The sequence below is a fragment of the Macrosteles quadrilineatus genome, unplaced genomic scaffold (genome assembly GCF_028750875.1).
Source record: "Macrosteles quadrilineatus isolate MER2022 unplaced genomic scaffold, UCM_ALF_1.0 Scaffold_60__1_contigs__length_738512, whole genome shotgun sequence".
Lineage (NCBI taxonomy): Eukaryota > Metazoa > Arthropoda > Insecta > Hemiptera > Cicadellidae > Macrosteles > Macrosteles quadrilineatus.
The window spans coordinates 499,505-524,302 of record NW_026542653.1 but is presented as its reverse complement, the minus strand read 5'-3'; the positions used below and the strand labels follow the sequence as shown (position 1 = coordinate 524,302).

The window sequence follows — 24,798 nt, the reverse complement described above, 5'->3', positions numbered from 1 at the left end:
AGGCCTAGATTAAATATTAACATGGGAAAGGTATGTTTACATAACATTATTTTATCTGTGTTACCTGTTTGTGGTGGTGAAGAGTGCATGTCTCGTGTAGCTTGGGTGCTTACTGTGTTGTGTCGCTTGCAGTTCTGGAGCGACCCTCGTCCCAGATGTCGTACCTCGACCACTTCCTCAAAGAGACGTCGGCGCGACACGGTGGCTCGGTGGAGAGTGAGGAGGGAGACATCGAGGATAACCGAGCTCCCTCGATAGCAAGTAGCAAGAGTAACCTGTCAGAGATGAGCATGGTGAGTTGGGTTTGTGATAGCGTGAGGGACGTTAAAATAATATGTGAGTTTTGATTGATGCAAACGAGGTGTCCAGCCAGGAAAACTTACCTTTTTTTAATTGTACGTAATTTGTATGGGACCAGAGAATTTGTAAAGACCTCCAATATCCTATTTCCGTGCGTATTCCTTGGTGGTATCTCATTGGTTCTCCTTTAACTTGGTCACTTGTAGCGAGGAAATTACTATCGCCTGAGACGACTTTGGTGTTGGCGAGACTGCAAAAGATGTATAGATGCGGTTGCAGGAGACGATCACAGTGTGGCAGGAGTTGATAAAGGGTTTTCTTTTATGTGTGCGGGTGATGAATACAATGTTACTGTGATCCTGGTGTCAACCACTTATGTGTTATTAAATTATGAGTGGATTATTAATAAATTTTATGGAAATATCACTTGGATTTGAGATTTGGTTTTGGAGTTTGTGATTGGAAATGTCTACCAATTTGGTACTAATCGGGTTTCTTTTTCTTAGACAAACTTTGATCTAGAAATTTTAAACTTAAAAAAACCTTAAATTTTATTTTTATATCCTGCTGAACACTCTGGTAAGGCCCCTGTAGGTTGGCACATTATTTCTGTTTGGTTTCATCCATGTTATGTCAAACCTACTCAATGCAACTTCATTTTCAATGCATCTGCTTCCACAAGTTACAGAGCATGTATTCTAGAGCTCTTTATATAATGCATCTAAACTTCGTGAAATTGAAACTAAGTGCAACTGAAAGTATTATGTCTGCTGCTAGACTTAGCAAGTTCACCTTTTCTGCTACGCTTAGTATTCTACCGTTGGAACCTTCCAAGGCCATACCTATGTGCAACGCTTTTTTGAACACGTTTCAACCACTGATTTAGGACTAAAATTAATTTTTAATTTTCTGAAACAAGTCATGAGGTAATTTTTGTTGATTTGATTTTGGGATCTATCAACATTCACTTCATTGGTTCAATGTAACTTGTGGTTGTCCACAGTTCTGTCATAGTTTTTGTTACTTGTGTTTTTGTTCATCATGGGTGATTGTGTTGTGTTAATTGTATAGTAATTCACTGTTTTAAAATATATCGTTCCAAGAGAGCAAGTTTTGGATGGCTTGTTATGGAAGGTTATATATTTTATATTAATTTATCCCTTTATCTAATCGTGATCACTTCATTAGAATTGTTCCATCATCCATTTGAGTAATCTTGTATCTTTCACAAATATGATGTTTGATTTACAATTGAAAAAAACATTATTTAAAATTAAATTATTTATATTTTTCCAAACATGCTAAAAATCTCACAAAATTAATACAAATTTTTCACAATAGTTATAAAATAAGTGGGAAAAAGGCAGAAAAATATTTTTATTGACTAACTAACTAGTCATAAATGAGAAAATTTAATATTTGTCCATAGTAAAATATTTTGTAAACTCTCACCCATCCTTATAACGCACACAATTTGAATTTGCTTAATCATTTCATGGTTTCTAAAAAGCATTACATGGGGTCTTCACGACAAAATTCTCACTAAAATAAAATCTTACCCAACCAACAAAATTTTTAATTGGATTATTAGTTTTTTGTTTTTTTTTTTTTTACCTAAAATAGTTCTCTAAATTTGACGTTAAAAATTTAATATGTAGCCTATGTATTTGGGTTTAGTTTCAATATTTGATGTCTGATAGTATGCACGAGCTATTTTCAGTGTTTATTGAAATCCTTAAATTTACATAAATTATTTTACTATCTATGTTGTTAAATTTCTATTCAATACTTATCCAGTTTTTCTATTGAAGATTAAATATTGCACCTAGTTTTATAATGCAATGTTCATATGTGACAAGGCATCGTTAGAAATTACTTTTGCAGTGAAGAATGTTATGTGCAAATGTGACTTGCTTATGTATATTGTGTAGAGAGTAGAGACTCACCAATGATCAGAGTTGAAGCTATGTTCTCAGCAACCACACTGACTCATGCAGGAGCTTTTGTTTGTTAACCTGTTTATCTCCCTCTGATAACACTAGTACACTTCTCTCTAGTGATAAATATTTACTACGGAGAAAATCTAAGCTGGATATATTCTCACCATTCATGGTATGTTGCAATAATTAAGAAACGTTAAGAGTCTTTATTCACATATGACATAAAAATGCATCATTGTTACCTTAAATTGGTTTTTATGTTTTGAATGTACCACTACAAGTTAAACTGGTCATAGGAAAATTGATGGTTGACATAGATTTACATGTTAGCCAAGTGAAAGTTAGGTTAAACCATTGACTATTGGATACTATAGGCAAAGGTAAAACATACAGTATGGAGTCAAATCATAATATGTGTATAGAATATAAATTTTGGGTTACCAAAATTATTTTGCTTATCTATATTTACTAAACTCAACTCCCGATTAACCAGGATAAGTAGGGTAGAGGCTTCCCTAATATGTAAAATCGACGTTATTCCATAACATGTTATTATATTGCATTACTAAAACCATAGACAAATAGAATGAATATAGACTGGCAGCAGTGCTGCGGTTAGCATATGTTCCGGCGCCCACTGCTAGGAGTGTCGCGTAGTTAACGGCGCACACCACTGCAGCGTCTGCTGGTAGCATATGGCTCCTGCGCTCCTTGCCTGCAGCGGTGTGTGCCGTAACTACACGGCACTCCTAGCGGTGGGCGCCAGAAGCTTCCTTTGACAGTCTATATTTATTCTATTTGTCTATACTAAAACATACCTGAACCTGTTTTAGGGAAATCACAATAAATAACAGGGGTAAATTCAAGAAATATGTACAGTCACAGTCTGTAAGATCAAATAAAATATTTACAAGGCACAAAGTAGGCCTACAATGAATTACTATCTTTAAAAGTAATTTGCGACAGATTTCTGGTTTTGAATAGAGATACATCTCTTCTTGATTCTAATTCTCATTTTTATAACACAATTTTGTCTGCGATTGGAGCATCTTATTGCAGGCTCTGATTGTGGCGTGCGACTGAGTGTCGACGTATTAGGAGGTGTAAGAGGGAAGGGGTCTATGACCTTGAGTGAAACACAGATTGTTTATGTCCTACCACGCTTCCTTTCAAGAAAATACCCTACAGTCTCAAAAATATGACCTACAGTTTCATACAAAAACATTGACATGTGTTGGAAATTAGGACTATCTCTGTCTGCATTTAATTAAACTAACAAACTGTAAACTACTCTTTTCCTGGAACATTTCCTGGTTAACCAGCAACGAGGTTAATACGATTATGGTTCAGAGATCATTTGTTTCTTCAGCCAGAACCATATATAAAAAGCCTAAAGATCAAGGATAGCCGGGTCCAGTTTTTAACCATAAATGCAATTAACGCTCAGGATCACACTGTCGAACTCTCTAATAACTAATTATTTTAAGGTGTTTGCTTACCCATGCTGTGGTTTATCATCAGTTTATATTATTAGGGAAAAATTATGTTTTGTTTTTAAAATATATTGTCGTACCATTGGTTGTATTAACTGATTTAATGATGTACAGTCCCGCTATTCCGATCATTTGTGTAACTACAATTTTGAAAGATGTTAACGATACGGCTGTCATTACGAGAGATGATGACGATGTTGCTGCGTATGCGAAAGATGAGAACATGCTGTCCTCACAGGAAACGATGACAAACATTTCAGTATATTGGAAGCGTCTCTTTTTTTTCACGGAGACATCCCTAACTTCGCCAACGTCCACAGTCAAATTACTACCTTTTGACAACGTTTGTGTTATCATCGCTATAATCTCCACTGTTATCGGCAAAATTTGCAAATTTTGCTGACAATGACCAGTTTGAAACCAGCAGATTTTCTAAATAGATGTGCTTGGAATGGGACTTTGCTATTTATTTATTTAAAATATATACTCCTGACTGTAGCTTCAACTACCTTGTGCCGCCCCAGTTGCCCCCTTCAGGCTACAACCTTATCACCTGATCTGATTGCTCCTATAACATGGATCATCTTACATGATGATGATGGATTTACCAATGATGGCAATATGTTGCAGGACCATCACGGCCATCATCACCACCATCATCATAGTCACAGTCATCTGCCTCCCAAGCCCAAACATCATCAGTTCCTGGTAAGGACTTTCTCCTCTCCCACCAAGTGTAACCACTGCACGTCCCTCATGGTGGGACTGACTAGACAAGGAGTGGTGTGTGAAGTGTGCGGCTTCGCCTGTCACATGGCCTGCTGTGATAAAGTGCCACCGGTCTGCCCCGTGCCTCCCGACCAAAGTATGATCATTGTAAATTCATACCTTTATTTTAGGAATATTATTTGAGGCGAAACATAAATGTGGGAAATAAGTTCTAACGATGCAGTATCTGGAATTTTTTCTGCACTTAGTACCTAAAACATTGGTGAATTTATGCAACATAGTATACTTTGGTGAGTAACAATTGTTCTTTCTCAGCTGAAAGATTCCAGATCAGAACGTTGTGAAATTTAGTTTTTCACTATCCATGATAGGAATGTCCTCATTAGTACACCAAATAACATAAACCAAACCCAAATTAACTTGAAATGAGAATTTATGAAGTAAATAGCCACTGATAAATGATTAGTCCTTTGCTTTGAGTCTGTGAGTCATTTTTATGCAGGTGGACATTTGAAGTTGGAACTAAACAAATCTGAGAGAGGGAGAGAGAGATAAGCTATTGTATTTTAATATGATCCATTGAAAAAGGCTTTTCGTAGTGCACAATGTAATACAGTGTAGATTAATCTTTTTTGGTATTGAAACAGGGCAAGTAAAGGTTTGAGTGTCTTGTTATGTCTACTGCTCGACAATGATAAACATGTCAATTTAAGTTGATTCATACACATTACTACAAGTTCTGAACTTATTCAGTGATGAATACGAATAAAATACATTTGTTTGTTGTTAAGGAAATTTAACTTGGAATACATATAGGAAAAAGAAATGGATAGACAAGTAGACAATTTTGTATTTTGCCTCTACAAGGAGCTTTTGTAGAAGGAAGTAATAAAATGGCATGAATCTAACATGTATCAATACTATGTTTTAATTAATGGTTTTAAAATCATCGAAACTCGAATTGAATTCACTTCAATATTTCACGCCTAATACTTTTACAGCTAAGAGGCCGCTTGGCATTGACCCTACACGAGGCATCGGCACAGCGTACGAGGGCTATGTCAAGGTACCCAAGACTGGAGGAGTGAAGAAAGGCTGGGTGAGGCAGTTTGTGGTGGTCTGTGACTTCAAGCTGTTCTTGTACGATATCTCGCCTGACCGCAACGCATTGCCTTCAGTGTACGTCAGTCAGGTGTTGGACATGAGAGACGAGGAGTTTGCTGTGTCTAGTGTGCGTGACAGTGATGTCATACATGCCACCAAGAAGGACATCCCCTGTATTTTCAGGGTGAGTAGGGGTTTTAAAAATCTGGTATTTTGTTACATTGTAGAAAAATTTGTTATTTACAAGGAAATTGTAGTTGATATATCTTGTAACTTTATTTTTAGTTGCCTATAGTATACGAAGACTTTACCATCTTTAGTCTGATGTTTAGAGTTGATAGTCTAGCTATACGTATGGTTTGTAATATTTCAAATGTATGTTATAGCTGGGCTGGTAGTACATTGTCTTTTTCAATAGCAATTTTATTTTCAAATAGGCCACAACCTGCTTTAAATTTATGATTTTTCTCTGCTGTTTTACAGATAACAACGTCACTGATGGACCCTCCAGGTCTCAAGAACCACACACTGATGTTGGCTGACACTGAGAGTGAAAAGAGCAAGTGGGTGGTGGCACTGAGTGAGCTGCACAGGATACTAAAGAGGAACAACCTTCCCAACACTACGGTTAGTGTCACGCTACTGTACCACTTAGCTTAGCTGGTAACATTTGGAGTCTAGTAACTTAAAGTCACATAACATTTCTTGAATATCTATGAATCCCTTGACTTAGTGTTTCCCAAATACGCTAGCTGATAAGTCTTACTATAAACATGTTGCCTACTAGTCGTTTCACTCCTGTGTAAAACTGGGTTTTCCTAGGCCGGGACGCGGAGAGCTGAGCTCTCCTCTTGTCTTAGCTGATTTAATAGTACTGTTTTCCTAAAAGCGGAGCGGACCGCCACTGGACGAGAGGAAAATCGCTTCTCAGTCAAATCTTGAAGATTATAGGCCGTCTTTGTGTTTTGTTTCAGTACTTTTAGCAAATTATTTTGAATTTTAGCCTCCTGATCCCATTTAAATACTATAAATTGGTGTAAAATACTTGCATTTATGCAATCAAAGCGTTGCGGTATGGCAACCGGTTTCAACTCACATGGGAGTCATCCTCAGGCCAGTCAAGATGTCTAGTTGCTTCATATGAAGGTCGTTAAATGATAATAAATGCTAATAAATATGATAGCACATTCACACATTTAAATTTGGACATTTATGATGGTAAAAACAAAGATAATACTGTAGCGGTACAGGATACGACAAGATTATAGACCTAACTTCCTACTCTAATAGGTAAGTAGCTACAAAAATTGGGAATTTCTTGTACAACTACAGTTTAATGCTTACAGTTGGGACGGTTCAGTTGATTTACTCAATAGACATATTTATTTTCAACCTTACTTTTTGTGCTGCAGGTGTTTAGAGCTAAGGAGTTGTTAGACAACACGTTGGCCTTTATCAAGAACGCCATGTCAGGGGCCATTATAGACCCAGACCGCCTTGTGTTGGGCACTGAGGAAGGATTGTTCTGCTTGGATTTGGATCGCTCTGGTGAGTACCTTTCTTGTTACTGACTTTTATTCTATGTGTGTTGTTCATCTTCAATAGTTTCCTAATAGATAAGAAAATAAATCGTAGATTCCTTCAGATAGCCTAGAAATGCCCTTTTTTAAATTCGTATAAAAGAATTTTTTATTTACCTCATACCCCGCGGTAGGCCTACTCGCCTCCATGCCATAACTGGACTGTTATGTGGGGTACAGTTTACACTTGGCAAGGGTTACACACTTTTAAAAAGGTTCATAACCACTGTACTATTGTTTAATTTATATTTTTTGTGGAATTCCCAAGGGGGAAGCAATTTCAATGTTTTCTCATGTGACGCATAGCGGCACGCTATATTTTTTATAGTGTGTGCAGTTCGCGAAGCCGGGCTACATGTTCATCTCGTTGCCTGCCGCGACTGCATCAATGCTCTATCCCCACCTTTCCTAGGTCTTGTCCTCCTTCTTCGACAACCGGCTTCTACACAGAAAACCTCTCCGGAAAACACCAGGCATTCTCTCGATATGATGGATAAGTTAATTGATAGTTAATAAGTAGTAATAAGTTCAAATTATGGTTGGCTAAGTCAGGTAACAAGCGGGGAGCCCATCTGGCTCGCCCGACTGGTGAAATGTAGGAAACAAATGTTAGCCGGGTTCGCTACCCTTAAGGTAGCGGACCTTCTCAAACCTGTTAGTTAAACCACATGTTCCCAGAATGTAACTTAATAGTTCAAATCAATTCATACTTATTTCTCATTCAGTATTCAATTACATATCACTCATTTGCTCATCAATAATTAGTAAGTAATTACCCAAGTTCAGTTCATAGTGGAAGGATAGGTTTATATTTAAATAGTTAGTTCCATTAGTTCAAATCAAAGCTGGCTAGGCAAGTGTTCTGATCTGGGTAAAAGGTCTCCGTCCCTCTGGTCCCCAGCAATCTTCCTAATTGTATTGGTAGCAGATTCAGCACGCAGAAATTAAGTTTGGTCCAGACACACCTTTTCCTAACCTATTAGCATTACCCTGTTTATTCCCTCCTGATTACCCGAATTTCCCTCCTCCATCCGATACCTTAACCCCGCACCCCCTCACCAAACGGCCCCCCGCTACACTCATCATTACTGATTTTGTTTTCTGATGTTACAGAGATCGCTCGTGTTGGAGAGGGAAAGAAGATCTTCCAGCTTGAATATGTTGTAGAAGAGCAAGTCTTGGTTTTATTATCAGGTGAGATACCCAATAGCAGCTAAACTTTAAAGACTTAATTGAACAATTTTAAATTTGAAGCTCAAAACCAGTATGATAATGTATCCTTTTGGTTTGATAGTTTTTGTTACTGAGCCGTGTTATGTTGTAGGGAAACAACGTCACCTGAGGCTGATACCAGTGAGAGCGTTGGATGGTGATGAGGTGGAGTGGATCAAGGTGGCTGAGACTAAGGGATGTATCACATTCACTACAGGAGTCATGACTAGAACGCCTCAGCTGGCCTACTGTCTGTGTGTGGCCATCAAGCGACAGGTCAATAGCTACAATAGTTTGTTTCTTTAAAAACCCCATATTCATGGAAGGATAGCAAAAGTTCTTTATGATATAATAATTAAAATGGAAATTTGGAACCCCTAGCAAAGCTGACTAGACTGTTTCCATCAAAATCCTAAATATTTTGGTCTTTGAAGACTTGTTGTCGAGGAAAGATAACAGATAGACTGAGTTTTGCTATCTATATCTAAAGCGTAGACACTAGATTAATGTCTTTCAACAAGGTTGGGCTTACAATAAAACCCCTCAAATCCTGCATCCTATAATTTAGCGTCAGCCTGAGGGTTTTTAGACTGAAAAAGCCTTAAGGCTCATTTTGTGAAGTTTTTTTGCAAGGAGAACAAAAAATAACAATTCAGATCCAAAAATTGCATGGTAACTTAAGTAACAGCCATTTTGACTGTATTTTTAGCATTATCACTACTAGTCTCCCAAACACTTTAAGATTGCCCTCAGTTATCTGGAATTTTCAGTCATTCGGCACTGTTAAAGTCCCAATAGTATCTACAGTTAAGAGTAGATAAAATGCCTTATAAACTTAGTATTGTCTCCTAACAAGCTATTTGTGTACCAAGCTATCTTCTAATGTCTTCAGAAATATTCTTCCAATCACCTTTGTATTCTTTCTGTATTGGAAGCATAGCGCATGTCATCACTCTGTGTGCACGTGTTACAGAATACATCGCAGGTGATTATCTATGAGATAACGAGGACCAAGCTTCGCCACAAGAGAGTGAGAGAGGTGATGTTGCCCACTCAAGCCCAGTCATTACACATCTTCAGTGAGGGCAGACTGTGTGTGGGCTACCAGTCGGGCTTTAGTGTGTACAGCATCATGGGAGATCACCACCCTCTGTGTAAGTGTAAGTTTAGTTCTAAAATACAGGAGAGCTTCAAAAGCCCAAACCAATTGGGACTGTTGGTAGTTCAGATTACCGATTTGTTCAGATTCCAAACATAGGATGCCTAAGAGACACATAATTAGGACTAAAGTATTAAAAATTTTGTTCTAGGATACAGTAAATAAAATAAAAACAATGGTTTTTGTACTTTGTATTTTCGGTACATTACCGACAAGCCAACTGTTTTGCCCGCGAAATTGTAAAACATATGTTGTCTCAGTGTAATTAAATATTTTAAAATCCTCAGTGGTTCAGATTTTTGACGCTCGGATTTTCAACACTCTACTGTTTGGATAAACTATACTGTTTGGATTAGCTGGTGCAACATGACTACTCTAGTATGATTGATTTTTAAAGCTGTTCAAGAAAAAGCCTCAGAACAAACTTATAAACAATGACTGATTTATTATTTAACTTTTGATTATACAGTTGTACAGTCCAGTGTTGTTAAACCAAACTCATAGCTTAGCCTGGTTCTAGCAGTCAACAATGGTTTGGCAATATTGTATATGGTTGTAATGTTTGCAGCCCTGATACACCCGGACAACCAGCTGATGGGGTTCCTGTCGTACAGTGCTGTGGACGCCATGCGAGCTGTAGAGTTACCACGTGGAGAGTTCCTTCTAGTCTTCCAGTCTCTGGGTGTCTACGTCGACAGCCAGGGACGCAAGTCTCGCGACACTGAGCTCATGTATCCCGCCGTGCCTACTGCCGTCAGTGAGTATCCCGTTTGATATAAGGACACTTTGCCCCCAGGTCCCCCGCCCCCAGTCAGTTATTGATAGAGTAGTGAGAAGTCTCGCGACACTGAGCTCATGTATCCCGCTGTGCCTACTGCCGTCAGTGAGTATCATTTTTGACATAAAGACACTTTATGCCTCCAGGAGAACATAGTTGAATGAGCCGCTCACAAAGTTTGTGTCAAAATAATGTTTTCTTTTTTAGCTATCAATACATTGATCTTATGTGTGACATAAAAGATATTAAGATTGGTTAAGTTAGTCTAGGCAGCAACACACTATGTTGTTGGTTCAATTTATGTTGTCAGCATTTTTATTCTAAGACTGGCTACAATTTTATCATAGACATGGGTTGTCTTCTACTCTCTTTGGTCTATGTCCTAGTCATTGATTGTGTAAAGGTCAAATTTAATCAATTTGAATAAATCTTTCTTATTTGTTGGTCAGTTATTGATAGTGTAGGGAGTAAATCTTTCATATTATTTTGTTGACCAATGGACATTTTTCTAAAAATACCTAGGGATTTTATAAAGTGTTTGTGCCTGATTTTGTTAATTGACCTACACAAACGCAGTAATCTACAATCCAACTACACAGTCCTTTGACTTTGACACCCTTTCTAACTTAAAATTAGGTTTTTTTTGTTTTATTTCTGGAAATAAAAATAATAGTTTTAACAAAGTAATTTGATGTTTTTAGCGAATTTCCCTATAGGGAAGTAGCTATTACCGTAGGTGGCACGGTAAGACCTAGACCCGGGACCGATTTACTTTTTCATTTTGATGTCCCCAGAGGCCAAAAACACCATTCGTTCAAATTTTTATATATATATATATATATAGACTTATATATATATATATATACGTCCGTGAACGCGATAACTTGAGTAATTTTTGTCCGATTTTGATGAAATTTGGTTTAAAGGTGTAAAGTGGGATAAACTTGAATGAGTTCGCGAACCAGCACGATCGGACCATGGGAACGGGGCTTTACGGGGGGTTTTATGGGGTAAAAATTGGTTTTTCTCACTTTTGACCCTCAAAACACAAAATTTCCCGATTTCTCTTTAGACCTTTTTAAAGAGCTTAAAAAAAACAAATAATTTAGTATATAAAAGTATTTTTGTTCGATTATTAGTAACGGAGAAAATTAAAAAAATTGTAAATTTAAAACTCCCATGTTATTCTTATGGAGAATATTGTCAAATGTTGTAGTTTGCTTGTTTATGGATATATTTTGATCAAACTTGGCAAATTTATTTATTTTGTACTAAGCTATCAATATTTTACTCAAAAACACACTTTATTAGTTTCCTTGTTAAAATGTATTTAACTGAAAATCAATTCAGACAAATGGAAATTCGCTTAGTCGGCAGGTTTGCTGCGGCGGGGGTATTTTACCTTATTAACAGAACTGCAACTTTACACATAACCTGTAAAATCATGTAGAATATGACGCCTCCAAAACTGTTGATGGCCAATGGCGTGTTACTGTACTAGGTTACTGTGACGGACAGCTGCTAGTCTACACCGAGACACACATAGATGTGTTCAACGCAGCCAGTGGAGAGTGGCTACAGACCATCAACCTGAAGAGAGCGCGACCTCTCAACACCACAGGCTCCCTCAGTATCTGCGTCATCAACGACATGCCTCACATCGTCTACCTCAACAACATACACCAGCGTAAGTACCTGCCAGTCCGCCACCAATCAAGCTACTTTCTATTCAACTAGCCTTCATCATTCCTATGTCATTCCTCTATGTTGATTAGCCCTTAATAGTCTTTGGAGCCTAGACGTACTTACTCGTAAAACAATTTTAAAACTACAAAGAAAATTTATAATCTCACAGTATACTAGATATTTAAATTGCAATCAGTCTGATGTTAGAAAAAATATTTTGAGATGGTAAATAACTCTTCAGTGGCTGTTTGAAATCAACAAAATTAACATTGCCCTTATGGCGGGTGAATCCAAGATGGCCGTTAGCTTCCATGGACTCCCTTGGAGAGCAATTCAAAACTACAAAGAACATTTTTAATCTCACAGAATCCTAGATATTTAAATTATAAAAATATTTTTGGACAATAAATAAATATAACTCTTTAGCAGCTGTATGGAACTATCCAAGCCATTAGCCTCCAAGGATTCTTAACAATCAAATTTATTCAGCTTTTATTCTGAACCATTCAATTTTCTGTACCTTCCATACTTTCGTCCATACTATTGTTGGTCTGTAAAATTTCTAGTACTCTTTTACCTTCATTGATACTGCAGATGAAACCGTTTGACATGTAAAAAAATGTATGCTAATTTGGTTAGTTCCAAGACTTGAATAATAGTGATAGTCACAAATATTTGACTTGGGACACAAATGACATTGCTTGCTATCAATACCCTGGAGTTCTTCACCAAAAACTGCTAGTGCATGAAAACTATTTGTAGACAATTCGCCTGCCACTGTAAGAAACATTGGTGACCTAAATAACCATTTTTTAAATGTATGATTTTGTTTATTTCTGTTTAGTTGTAATGACGCTATTCAATTTATATTTTTGTGCATCAAAGAATGAAGTTATTTTGAATTCAATTATGAGTGTTTCACGCCTCCTCATTCTAGCCGTGATTACTATACTACTAGTGTTATTACTAGTGTTAATTACTAGTGTTATTTGTTTGTAGGTGAGCTGATCAATGTGACGGTGTGTGACCCGACAGGCAAGGCAGTGCCACGACCCAGACGCAGGTTCTCTATCAGAGAAGGTCATCGGACTACACGGGCGCCAGACAGGAGGTCCAAGATGATCTCAGCCCCTACCAACTTCAACCATATCAGCCACATGGGGCCTGGGGACGGCATACAGATACAGCGACTGCTGGACCTGCCCACAACACTGGAGACAGCTGATCAGCAACCTCTCTCACAGCAGAGGGTTAGTAGACAAACATTACAGCTTATTGTATGCCACAACACAATGACTTCTCCACACCGGATGTACAGCTGTGCGTAAAACATAAGCTAGTCGAACAACGCACTTGAACTACACGACAAACCATGCAAACTTGTGTGTTCTTTGTCGGTATTTGGACGGACATATAAAAGAATGGTTTCCCCAGCTATGTGGATGGTGAAAGCACATTAGTTCTTGCTTGGCCTTTGCAAAGCTTACAGTTACAGCTTTTAAATGGAGCCAAGAGCACTTGAAGACACAAGTTGGTACATTAAGATGCACCATGAGACTCCAGTTACTAATGAGCAAAGAGTATGTCCTTAGTGGTTACAGTATGGTCTGTATTTTTTTTTTTTTTTTTTTTTTTTTTTTTTTTTTTAAGAGGTTGGTCTTTTAACCTTGCATTTGCCCGTCCACATAGACTAAGCGCCCGTGCTTGGATCGTTTACAGCAAAGCAAGGAGTGAGCCGGTACAGTACAAAGGTGAACTGTACTAATAAAATGTTATCGGCAGTGACCAGGATCCGAACCCAAGACATCGCTGCCTTGGGCTCAAAGTCCACGACGCTACCGACTGAGCCACCGACTCACTAACTAGTATCTTATAGACTTGTTTCTGGTCCTATCAAATTGAGAAGAAACTCAAATCTTCAGACTGCCCCCAAAACCAAAGATCAATGTTTCCCCTTCGTAAAACCCCCTTGAAAAAAATTAGTTAAATTTTGTAAAAATGTGTTTGTTAAGTATTTATTAAAAACAAAAACCCATTACAAATTTAAATTTTCTGGATAACTTGACAACCCCCAAACTCGACAACCTCTGGGTCCACAAATTGTCGACTAATGAGGTTTTACTGTATTAGATTTCAAGCCCAAAATATCTTAAGCTTTAAATTGCTCAATTATCGTTGAGAGGAATAATATTTGCTAAGCCAAATGGAGAAATGGTTATCCTTTACTTGCTCTAGAAACATTGATTCCCAGCTACACTATCTCTCGTGTAAACCAGTGTAAATTACTGATCCAAACCGTTTGTTCACAGATAGTACATGGTCCCATGGTGAGCAGCAAGATGGCACATCAACCCCCCCGCCATCCTCCCATGCTGGAACCTCGTCATTTACCCCGTCAGTCATATTCTGGACACAATGGTAAGTATGCTGCATTTCACACTCTGCTAGTCATCCAACAAAATTGCTCTGTGCCAGGATTTCAAAACCCATTTAACATTTAAGGGTGTAGCATAGAGCACAAGGGCCTAGATTTTTTAGGATTTTTTGAGAGGATAGCAGGCTTACCTGAATGGGAAAGAGTCCAAACTGGCACAGGAAACACAAAACAAAACTTTACACTATATACACAAAACATTAGAATATTTCACTGTCACTGACAGCATTTTCAACTAAGGAAGAGGATCTCTTCCTCTTCCTTAGTTGAAAATGCTGTCAGTGACAGTGAAATATTCTAATGTTTTGTGTATATAGTGTAAAGTTTTGTTTTGTGTTTCCTGTGCCAGTTTGGACTCTTTCCCATTCAGGTAAGCCTGCTATCCTCTCAAAAAATCCATTTAACATTTAGTTATTTGAGGAGGTTTTTTCTTCCCCAGAAGTTTTTTGTAAGAGCCAATAACTATTCACTTCCATTTTTGTTAATCTTTTTTTACAAATTAGGGGGATGTGAGGCTTGGTTGAAAATATTACATCACCAATACCATTCGTTTAGCAGCTCCCAATCTAATATGATGATAATATTCCTCCATCCTAGTCTGTCTAAATAAAGATCCACCTCTTCCACTGGCTGTAGATGTTTTCAGCTTAGCATCAAGTCCTCTTCTATGGTATCTTGGATTTTTTTAGTCCTCCTACTATTTTATTCATTATTTTATCCTTTTCACATGGCCAAACTTATGTACAAGGTTGAGGACCAAAAGTTTTATTTGTGTTTTGTGTTTTAGGTTCAACGACGAGACGGGCCCCCGCACCTCCCCGCCCATCTGTCACTCCTCCCGCTCTGCCCCGCACTCCCGACACTCTCAGTCACCACTCGGACATGGAGGCAGGCCACCACAGCTTACATGACATCTCCAAGGTGAGACAAAATCTTCATGGAAATGCATCTGGCCTCCACAGTCAAATTAGACATAGAGTTGTAGCCTTCAGGGGAAGATCAAAATGAGATAAAACACTATTTATTTGGCCTTGTACAGTGCTGTCTTCAAGGAGGCTTTACCTCCACATAATGAAGATGGTACTCTAGATAGCCAAATCCTAGATAGAAGTGTGTCATCCATTTTGACAAGGTCGTCCGCTGAAGACAAGGTATCAACAGGTTAAAACAATAAAACATTTAATTTTTGGGAAGGTACCTTTACTCACATGTAAGATAGACTAAAGGCCCCCTGTAATAGTTAAGTAAATAAATGTCTTTATCGTTACATAAAACATTTGGACATAAATTAGATAATTTATCTTTTTTTATTTAACCTTAATGAAACCCTGTAAAGGTGTTTAAGGGATTGAAACCTATACAGTAGACTCCCTCTTATCCGGACTCCTTAAGACCGAGGCCAGTCCGGATAACGGGTTTTCCGGTTATACCGACGTCCCCAAAATCTTGTTAAAACGGACAGTTTAAATGCATACTCTATACAGTATTTGACTTAAAATTAGGAGAGCATTTTTTTAAACACGTAATCACTGGTCTCAAATCTTTCCCACGAAAACAGTCGTTTCAGTACCGCCCACTTCCTGACAATCAAGTCCGGTTAAACCGATGTCTGGTTAAAAGGTGCCCGGATAAGAGGGAGTCTACTGTATTGAAAAAAAAATTTTAAATCCAATTCAAATGTTAATATTTTCTTTGTTTTGTAAGCCAATGACAATTGTTCTGGATCTAGATACATTGTGTGTTGTGTTGATTTACAGGACCAGGTGGTTGCGTCCAGTCCCAGACACTCAATAGCTTCCAACAACAGCAGCAACCCCTCCACGCCCCCCTCCCCTGGCCACGACCACAACTCTTCTAGTTACGACAGTTAGACGTAATATATCAGATCTGTGACGAATCTTTCGAGTACTTATTAATATTAGTAAGTAATCTTTTTTAAATCTCCGTATTGTATTTATATGAAAATACTAACTGAATATTTTAACTGATGTTATTATAAAATCTGTATATAGTTGTTTCTAGGTAGATAAATTATAAATATACCTAGTCCGTAAGAGTTGTACACAGCTAGCGGAGTTTTATTATCGGACAAGACTCGATATTATGAATGTTTTTAGATTGTACATTTTTATATATTTGTGTTTTTAGTATTTATTATTTTATAAAAAAAAGTGATCTAATTTAAATTATTAAGGAAGTACAACTTAGAAATTAGATTTTTGTATAAATCAGATCGAACATTTCTTTATCTTCTGTCCCTTGTACAAAAGGTCCAAATCTGGCCTAGTATGCATTTCTGGTGTGTTTTCTTTTGTTACCACTAACTTTAGTTGTGTAAGTCTTATTTTGGTGCTACTTATTATGTTATGTAGATTACACATATTTAGGACATCACGCCTCACTATAATTTTGTGGTGGTGCTTTTACAGCTGTTTGTTTCACAACCGGATAGCTATGCATAATTTTGTTGTATAATTTTGGCTGCAGTCTCTTGACTCCAAGTAATCCAGTTTCTAGTTACCAAACCAACATGCAACCAACCATAAACATTTCAAAATAATATTAATGAGTAATAATGATTATCCTATCACTATCATTTTATTTTTTAAATAGCCTACTCTGTGTTTAAACTACTCAAAACTAGCCACAATTTATAACAGCCACGGTATATATTTTTTGTTATGGCCTAAAGTTACTCTCCTGTTTGATCGTCCTATTTAAGGTCTGCTTATTGGTAAGTTTATTGATTAAGGCGAAGCCAAAGTTAGAAAATGAGCGATGGTCAAAAAGACATTTTTTTCCTTTTTAGTGAACTATATATATTAAATTTCAAGGATTGAGAGAGGAGAAGTAAAATTGTAATGATTCGAAATTCAACTAATCAGCTGTTCAGGCCAATTTAATTGTTGATTGGTGCAATTAGTGTTTGATACAATGTTTCGTTGCATCACTGTCACTGGCAATGAGAGGTTATAAACGAAAACATAACCTCTTTTAGAAGTTATGAGTAGTGATGTTTTGTAATTAAAACAATGTCGTAGGTAAAGTAGTGTACGCAACTCGCGTAAATAGTGTTAACGACACTTGTAGAAGTTTTTAAGGCACTCGCCAAGGCTCGTACCTTAAATTTTCTACTTGTGTCGTTAACACTATCTTTACGCAATCATTGAGTAAACTACTATTACATGTGGCCAAAATATTATTCAAACTAAACCAACGATATTGGAACATAGGTTTTTTTTAGAATTATTCTCATCACTTACTAAATCTTCATGTAGTGGTGATCTCAGTCTTTGTTTGTTGGTTATAACTTGACTTAGTAATGAGAGAACAGCTGTGAAGCGCTGCCACACGCTTTACCATCGCTTTACAATTCGCTTCATCTTGAGGTTTTGAGACTATCAGTATTGTATTATAGACTCTCCACAGCATATGTGTATATCTTGTATAGTCTACGTATTGTATACTTCCAAGTGCTTGACAATAGTTGAGGATTCTGCCATAAGACTGTTATTTTGCTTGGTTATTATCATGCTTGGTGTATATCTGTATCGTAATCCTTACGTTCGGTCGTTGCCATGTGAATCAGCTCGCATTTGTTATCGAGTGCTCAAGTGATAATTTTGTTTAGTCGAAATTCGCCATGTATAATACGTGTGTTGGGAATTTATAGAGTTTTACTGTAGATCGCAAGTTTTTTTTACTACGGTTTTCGTTTTTTAGATGGATATAAAGTATAAATAGGTATACTCGTTGAAGTATCGTAATGTGAGTATTTTAATGCTCGGAGATTGTAGTTAAACTGTTATTCTTCGCGTCGACTCTAAACACGTTTATGTATCTGAACTAAAATCGTCTATTAGTTGTCAAAATTAATTGTTGATTGGCAACCTAGCCAAACTGCCTTAACCATACCTGGCCTAAAGGTTCTACGCTCAGCAATAATCGCTTTTTTGTTTGTTTGCAACAATATAAATTTATCCGTGCGTTTGTATACAGGACTTTTCAAACACAAATAATTAACATATCAACGTTACTCCAATGGCTTACTTTGTCATAGTCTTGTATATCTAATGTTTAAGGTAATTTTGTATCTAATTGTTCAGATTACATTGTTAATAGTCGATCCGACTGATATCTCTAGGTATCACCCACTTATTTATACAGACTGCACCTATTATGTTTAACCTGACGCTTCATCGTGTATGTATAGCACTGAAACTATTATTTGCAATATGTATTTATCAGAAGTGATGTATTATTTCTAAGTATTATCTGACTCAAATCACCTCGGTCTCAGTGATTTCAATTGTTTGCATTTCCAAAGATGTATCTAAGATTATAAGGTTATTGTATCAGACAGTCAATTCATTGTATTGAGGCAATAACTTAGTAATACCGGTAAATGTACATAATAGAGATTGTTGAATTTTAATCCCGATCATATTTGTCTTTTTAATTTCGTACATTATCATTATTTATTTTAAGTATTTATTTATTTGATATAAATTATAATGTTTTTGTGTGATAATTTTTTCTTAAGATCAATGTGTGTTTTTTAAAGATGTTTTTTCGTTGTGTGGTGTTACCTTGATTTCTGCCATCATTTGATCGGAACGATTGACAATATATGTACAGTTTACATCTTAATGAAATTTTTCAATCTGTGACATGTATTTTGATTTCTATTTATTGATATTCGTTTAGGAAACCATAGTAAAAATTTACCATGAAACAATCGCCTATTTATTTTCCTATTACTTTAATGATTAATTTAACTTGATGATAATTTTAATTTAATGATTTTTTGGACCCTCCGTTTTCAAGATAAGATCTATAAAGAATCCTATGGGTCGGAGATGTACCTCAGCTAGCTTACATAAGAATATTATGAGAGCATATTCTTACCATGTGGCATTATAGCTGACAGCCATTTTGTGTTGTCTCGTGTCTCAAAGGTTTAAATAGTACAACTTCTAATTGTGTTATATATTTATCTTTTTTTTATTAAATACTAGCTGAGTACCCGTCCTTCGTACGGGGTTGGTATACAATCCTTATTGTAGTTAAATACTCGTGCTTTGCGTTTTCAATGGGAGAGGACACGTTTTAAGAAAATTTGGTTTACTATGATTTACTGTATACTATAATATATATCACATTTACCATAGCCAATCTCTACCACTGCACCTAACCAATAGAAAAATGTAAAGTTCTCACAGCTTTTTTGTTGCTGCTTGCTTCAAATTAGCTGTTGTCATAACTTTTTAAAGAACTAATGGTGCTGCACCCTGCAACCGTATAACCTTTTAATGCTATTGAATATCATAGAAACAAATTGTGTAGTTGAAACAGCTGGCAAAATTATTTAATTCCTTTTAAATATGAATACTCATAAGGTTAACATGGGAAACTCTAGAGCCGCTGGGGCGGAGCCCGAAAGGATTTTTGATGTAACAATATGTCTATATGTTAATCAGGAATGTGAGCTATCATCATGCCAAATTTCAACGCGATCCGACCATTAGTTAATGCGTGATTGAACTTCAAACAAACAAACACACAAACTTTCACATTTATAATATTAGTATGATTTCGCCCTAAAAAATATATTATTGTTAAATAATAAAGTTGGATGTTTTATCAATGTACATCCAAAAAATGCCTGACTTTTTGGATGAAATAAAACCATAGAAGTGAGACAAAAACTTATATTTTCTACATAAACATTTACAGTAATTATGTACATATACTAGACACCATTCCATGCTACAATACATTTCACGATTATACATTTAATTGGTTAGTCAATTTACAGGTTGTTTGGCACATGGTCAGATGAAGGCGTTCTAACCCAACACAAAATCCTGCCACAGAGTCTTCTGATAGTGTTAAACAATATCTTCAAGATAGGGTTAGGGTTTTTTTCATAAGTATGAAACTTGGATATTCGTTTGTTTTAATAACCTTTCTTTAAAATTTTTATGTTCAATCTACTTATATGTTAGAAACACAATTAATTCCTCTGTAACAAGAAAGATACTCAGACATTTCACTGACAAGTTTATTTTTTTAAATTTTGAATCTTGATTAGAGTTAACAACTTGGGTTGCAAAGTAAAAACACTTAAGTAAAGTTTCATAAGAGGTACTTTTATGATTTCTTAATTTTAAATATGTAAAATTAAGTGGCATTCGTTGATTCTATAAAAGGTTATTTCCAAAAGGGATTGATGGACAATCAAGCATATTGTACAGATAATTAATTTAGTTTGGAATTTTAATATACAAAGAAAGTTAATTGTGTAAGATGTACTTCAGTCTTTGCTCATCTCTCGCAACTTTTTCACGTTCTGTTAGTAACTTTTAAAAATTCAATAAAAGCCAAGCTGGTATCCAAAATTACAAAAATCGATTTTAAATTTTGTTAAAGAAGTAACAGTACCTACACAAAGGAAAACTATACGCAAGAGGAACTAACATGTTTCTTTTCTATCTTTCAAGAAAAGTTTTATCAATGTTTGATTGTCCTCGTAAAATAAATGTATAATAGGCCTAGCGCAAAAGTATTCGTTGAATTAAAATCACTCACACCCAGGGCAATGATGCTACGCTCGTAACAGATACACTAGCTATACTCGCTTTCTTACAAATATTACAGTTGTACTTTGTGTCAAAGTTAACATTACTGTACAAATATTGGTTTGATATGATGAAGAGACGGGACGCAGAAAGTGTCTTGATACAATTTCACAGCCGTCGATCGTACGTACAGTCTCTGTACGTACGCAGGTCAGTGACAGAACGTAAGTACGTCACTCAGGAGTTTGGGAGTTGGCGACAGATGACCAGCATTGCACTTGACTCAGTCCTGCATCAGAAGTGTCAACGTTAAGGTTTTATGCCCACAAATTTCATTAATTAATAATGCTATTTGGAATCACTATAGGAGGAGGATGGGAGGTGTGAGATGGTAAATAATAGATATGGATAGAAAAAGATATAGAGGCCCAGGTCTGAGAATAACCTAATTGGAAAAGGATGATGTATATATTTAGCATTTCTCATAATTGTAATAATCATAATCAATATTTCATTTAACTCTTATGGGCAATCATGTATTTTATTTCACTTGAGTTAAATATTTCACTACTACCAAGTACAAACGTGGAATCAGGCTCTTTAAAATCTGCTTTGACTAGTCATTGTATCTTTTTTGGAATCCGTGTAATCCTGCATTATATTTTGTAAGGTAGTGGCACCTTAACAATCCCTAGGAAGAATTCATGCTGGTAAAGTAAATTTTAAAATTCTTTCATAAACTTGTTTGAAGCAACTTACCAAGTTCAGGCCGTTTCTGGAACATACTGTAACGCAGCTGTTGAAGCTGGTCTCATTTCCTGTCCCAACCTGTGGAGTTGTAGAACCAGGACGATGAGTCTTCACGTTTAACCCATGAGCTTTCAATACTCGTTTCCTGTTGAGGAAAATCAGTAATATTTTAGACTTGCAAGGAGTTTTTACAAAGGAATATGTAAATATCTACCGTAAACAATACAGACCCTTCTCCCCCTTATTGACAAAGTACTGGTTGATAGAGGCAATTACAACCATCATAATCCCACTTTTTTTTAATGCTATTTTTGACACAACGCATTTCCAAATCCCCAAATAGAATAATAATAGGATCCTAGCTTAGATGATCAATAATGCTTTTAAAAAATAAGAATCATAGCTAAAAAATGTAAACAAATTTTGATTCAACCACACAGAAGTAAGGTACAGAAGAAGCTCGCTTATGCTCGGACCATGCAGTTTTCAGCTGTAGTATGTTGTGTCAGAAATATACTTGCGACACCCAAAGAAGAGCCCGAGCTCTGTGTGGAAATTCCTATCACTCAGGGTCTTCCTCCACTGTGAGTGTTGTGACTAGTAGTACATGAGGACAAGGGGGGCAGTGATGGACTTTGCCCTAGTCACCATGCAGTGGCTAGTGCTAGACACAACTCAAGTGTACTTTTGACTGTTTCCTTTGTGCCTTACTTCTCTGTGATTGAACTGTGTTTAGTGGTACATTTATTTGCTCTGTGATTCTGATTTAACCTACATCTAGCCTTTGATGCAAATTCTACTCTTCAAATTTCCTTTGATGGTTGGCTAAAATGGTTTTTTAACCGTTTCTCATGTCATTTGCTTAGGCTTAATCATCTACATGTACATTTGGTTACTGCGGTCGCCCCATACTTCTACCCATGTCTCTCCCCCCCCCCTCCCTTGTGACCAGACTATCCTTATACTTTAGGTACATGTAACATACTCCATAAACGTTCATTACTATTGAATTTCTCATTTTCCTGTACAGTAACTGTGTAATCAACTTCACTTACTGGATTTAATTGTGAGTGGGATATCGCAGTGGGGCCCAGGTAGTCCATGCCTGAGTAGTAAGGGTTGTAGTTCTGGTGAGGCGGAGGGTAGCAGTTGGTCGTAGGTGTGGAGGGGGAAGGCGTGTAACCCCCACCTCCTGCACTAGACGTTACCCCTCTCTGCGCCTCCACACACGAGTCTATCACAGCTGGACTCCATATCGACGTGTTCGAACCTGCTGAAGTAGGGAATATGATTATTTTACCAGGTTTTAGAGCTGAGAGTTATGTTTCTGCAGGGAAAAAATTAGAGCATTCTGTTTCTGTTACACTAAGATTGTGGCTTTTCTTACCTTTTGCTTGGTATCCATCTTTCTTCTACACCTTATAGTGACAAATTCAACATAGAACTTTTGAAGCTTACAGCACACAAATCAATTCAGCTTACAGTTAAATGTGAAGATACCAACCTAAATTTCTGTTTTTCCAAAAAAGAGTGATTTGAGCTCAAGAGAGAAATTTAAACTGATGCCATGATAATTGGAAATTGAAGAGCCAATTTGAACAAGTGGAGTAGATTTTAATTAAAGAACCAGTAAAATTATTTTTGCAGCTTATAACTATATGGTGCTCAAGAAAGTCAATGAAGCATACATTTCAACAATAATGTGTCTAGTTTAAGATAAAAGTAGAGAATCTTACCAAAACACTGATAAGTTTATGTTAAAATTTGTACAAATTTTATATAGAAATGTATCTAGGCCTGTTTTGTTATGCTAAAAGGTTGATTTACTACTTTATAAGGCAAATAGCTTAGGAGCTGAGTAAATATAGTGCAATCTGGTTAAATCGTAAGAAAAGTCGTTAGTTTTTGATCGTTTAAGATGGACTAAAGAAACAGCACACCTTTTAGTCCGAACAAAAGCTACACCAGCCATCTCCACTCAATTCTACACTCATTGATCACCAATATTCAGGTTTAAATAAGCATCATTTGTCTTAAACTTTTTGAAGGTTTGAAATTGGACCTAGTGGAATATATGGGAACAGCGTTTCCCCTCTGCTTTTTTTGATAAACCTATGTATTCGTACTGCTAAGTGGACTTTCCGCAACAAAATTGAGCGTTCCAACACGGGATTTACAGCTACATCACTGGATCTAGCTGTTCTTGATCGATGGTTGAACAAAGAAACTGCTAATATAAGACAGTAACAATGGCTATAAAAGAATTTCACTCATTTATTATGGACGTACATAAAGCTTTTACATAAGGAGGGCAGAGGTACGGAAAAACCCCCATATAGAGGAGGTTAAGGGGTCCTCTCCAGAAAATGTTTGAAATGTAGAACAAAATGGTTGATTTTGTATCTTAATTTGCTTTTTCAATTTTATATTTTTACTGCAAAATCTCAGGGGGAGCTCAGCCCGTATTGATAAACGCCCATGTCATCAACTACTGTATTCATATTTTGGTCTAAATATGTTCCATCCAAGTGAAGTTATTTTATGAAGTGAATCATGTGGCAGACCTACCAGAGGAGTAGACGGAGGGTACAGGAGGTGTGCCCGTCAGTAGAGGCTTGATGTAGGAGGGGCTGTCTCTGTGTAGGCCAGGGCCCGGACTGGAGGCCGAGGAGGTGGTGGTAGTCTTGGCCGTGGTGGCCGGTGGATTGCTGGCCTTAGGCTTGGCCACGGCCCGACTCTTGTCTCCGTTGTGCTGCTGAGACTGCTGATGCTGTTTCACCTGCTGTCTACACTTGGCTCTGCGGTTCTTGAACCAAACCTAAACAGAACAATAGACAATATTCTTTAACGGCATGTTCTTTGAGTACATTTCAAATAGTACAAACTTCAAAAGATATTTACAAGTGATTTATTTGTTACATAATAGAGAAGTAAGGAACAGAGGATACAATCCATGGTTTAAGTGGTGTCTATCACTGGTGTTGGTGTCTAGGGCAAAGTCTCGCAGCACCGCCTTTGCCCTCATATCCAACAATGCGCACGGAGTCACAGT

At 36.8% G+C, this 24,798-nt stretch overlaps 2 protein-coding genes across 8 annotated transcripts in view; one reads left to right on the top strand and one right to left on the bottom strand.

The window, feature by feature from the left end:
• The window catches only part of LOC128981961 (serine/threonine-protein kinase MRCK alpha-like), a 79,492-nt gene extending 60,345 nt beyond the window's left edge, over window positions 1-19,147 (top strand). For all 7 annotated transcript variants that reach the window (XM_054400970.1, XM_054400968.1, XM_054400969.1 and 4 more), the window contains 14 exons: window positions 133-293; window positions 4,364-4,598; window positions 5,464-5,750; window positions 6,050-6,193; window positions 6,979-7,114; window positions 8,260-8,340; window positions 8,471-8,634; window positions 9,332-9,512; window positions 10,086-10,274; window positions 11,797-11,982; window positions 12,981-13,231; window positions 14,291-14,399; window positions 15,203-15,336; window positions 16,173-19,147. In XM_054400970.1, the coding sequence (XP_054256945.1) occupies window positions 133-293; window positions 4,364-4,598; window positions 5,464-5,750; window positions 6,050-6,193; window positions 6,979-7,114; window positions 8,260-8,340; window positions 8,471-8,634; window positions 9,332-9,512; window positions 10,086-10,274; window positions 11,797-11,982; window positions 12,981-13,231; window positions 14,291-14,399; window positions 15,203-15,336; window positions 16,173-16,286 (2,372 nt within the window). In that variant the 3' untranslated portion in view covers window positions 16,287-19,147. The remainder of the gene's footprint in view (window positions 1-132; window positions 294-4,363; window positions 4,599-5,463; window positions 5,751-6,049; window positions 6,194-6,978; window positions 7,115-8,259; window positions 8,341-8,470; window positions 8,635-9,331; window positions 9,513-10,085; window positions 10,275-11,796; window positions 11,983-12,980; window positions 13,232-14,290; window positions 14,400-15,202; window positions 15,337-16,172) is intronic.
• Window positions 19,148-20,640: 1,493 nt separating this feature from the next.
• LOC128981957 (homeobox protein OTX2-A-like) overlaps window positions 20,641-24,798 on the bottom strand; it is a 49,928-nt gene continuing 45,770 nt past the window's right edge. The window contains exons 5-8 of the mRNA XM_054400960.1: window positions 24,315-24,564; window positions 22,802-23,016; window positions 21,756-21,891; window positions 20,641-21,285 (exon numbers count right to left, since the gene is read on the bottom strand). Of these exons, the coding sequence (XP_054256935.1) occupies window positions 21,808-21,891; window positions 22,802-23,016; window positions 24,315-24,564 (549 nt within the window). The 3' untranslated portion in view covers window positions 20,641-21,285; window positions 21,756-21,807. The remainder of the gene's footprint in view (window positions 21,286-21,755; window positions 21,892-22,801; window positions 23,017-24,314; window positions 24,565-24,798) is intronic.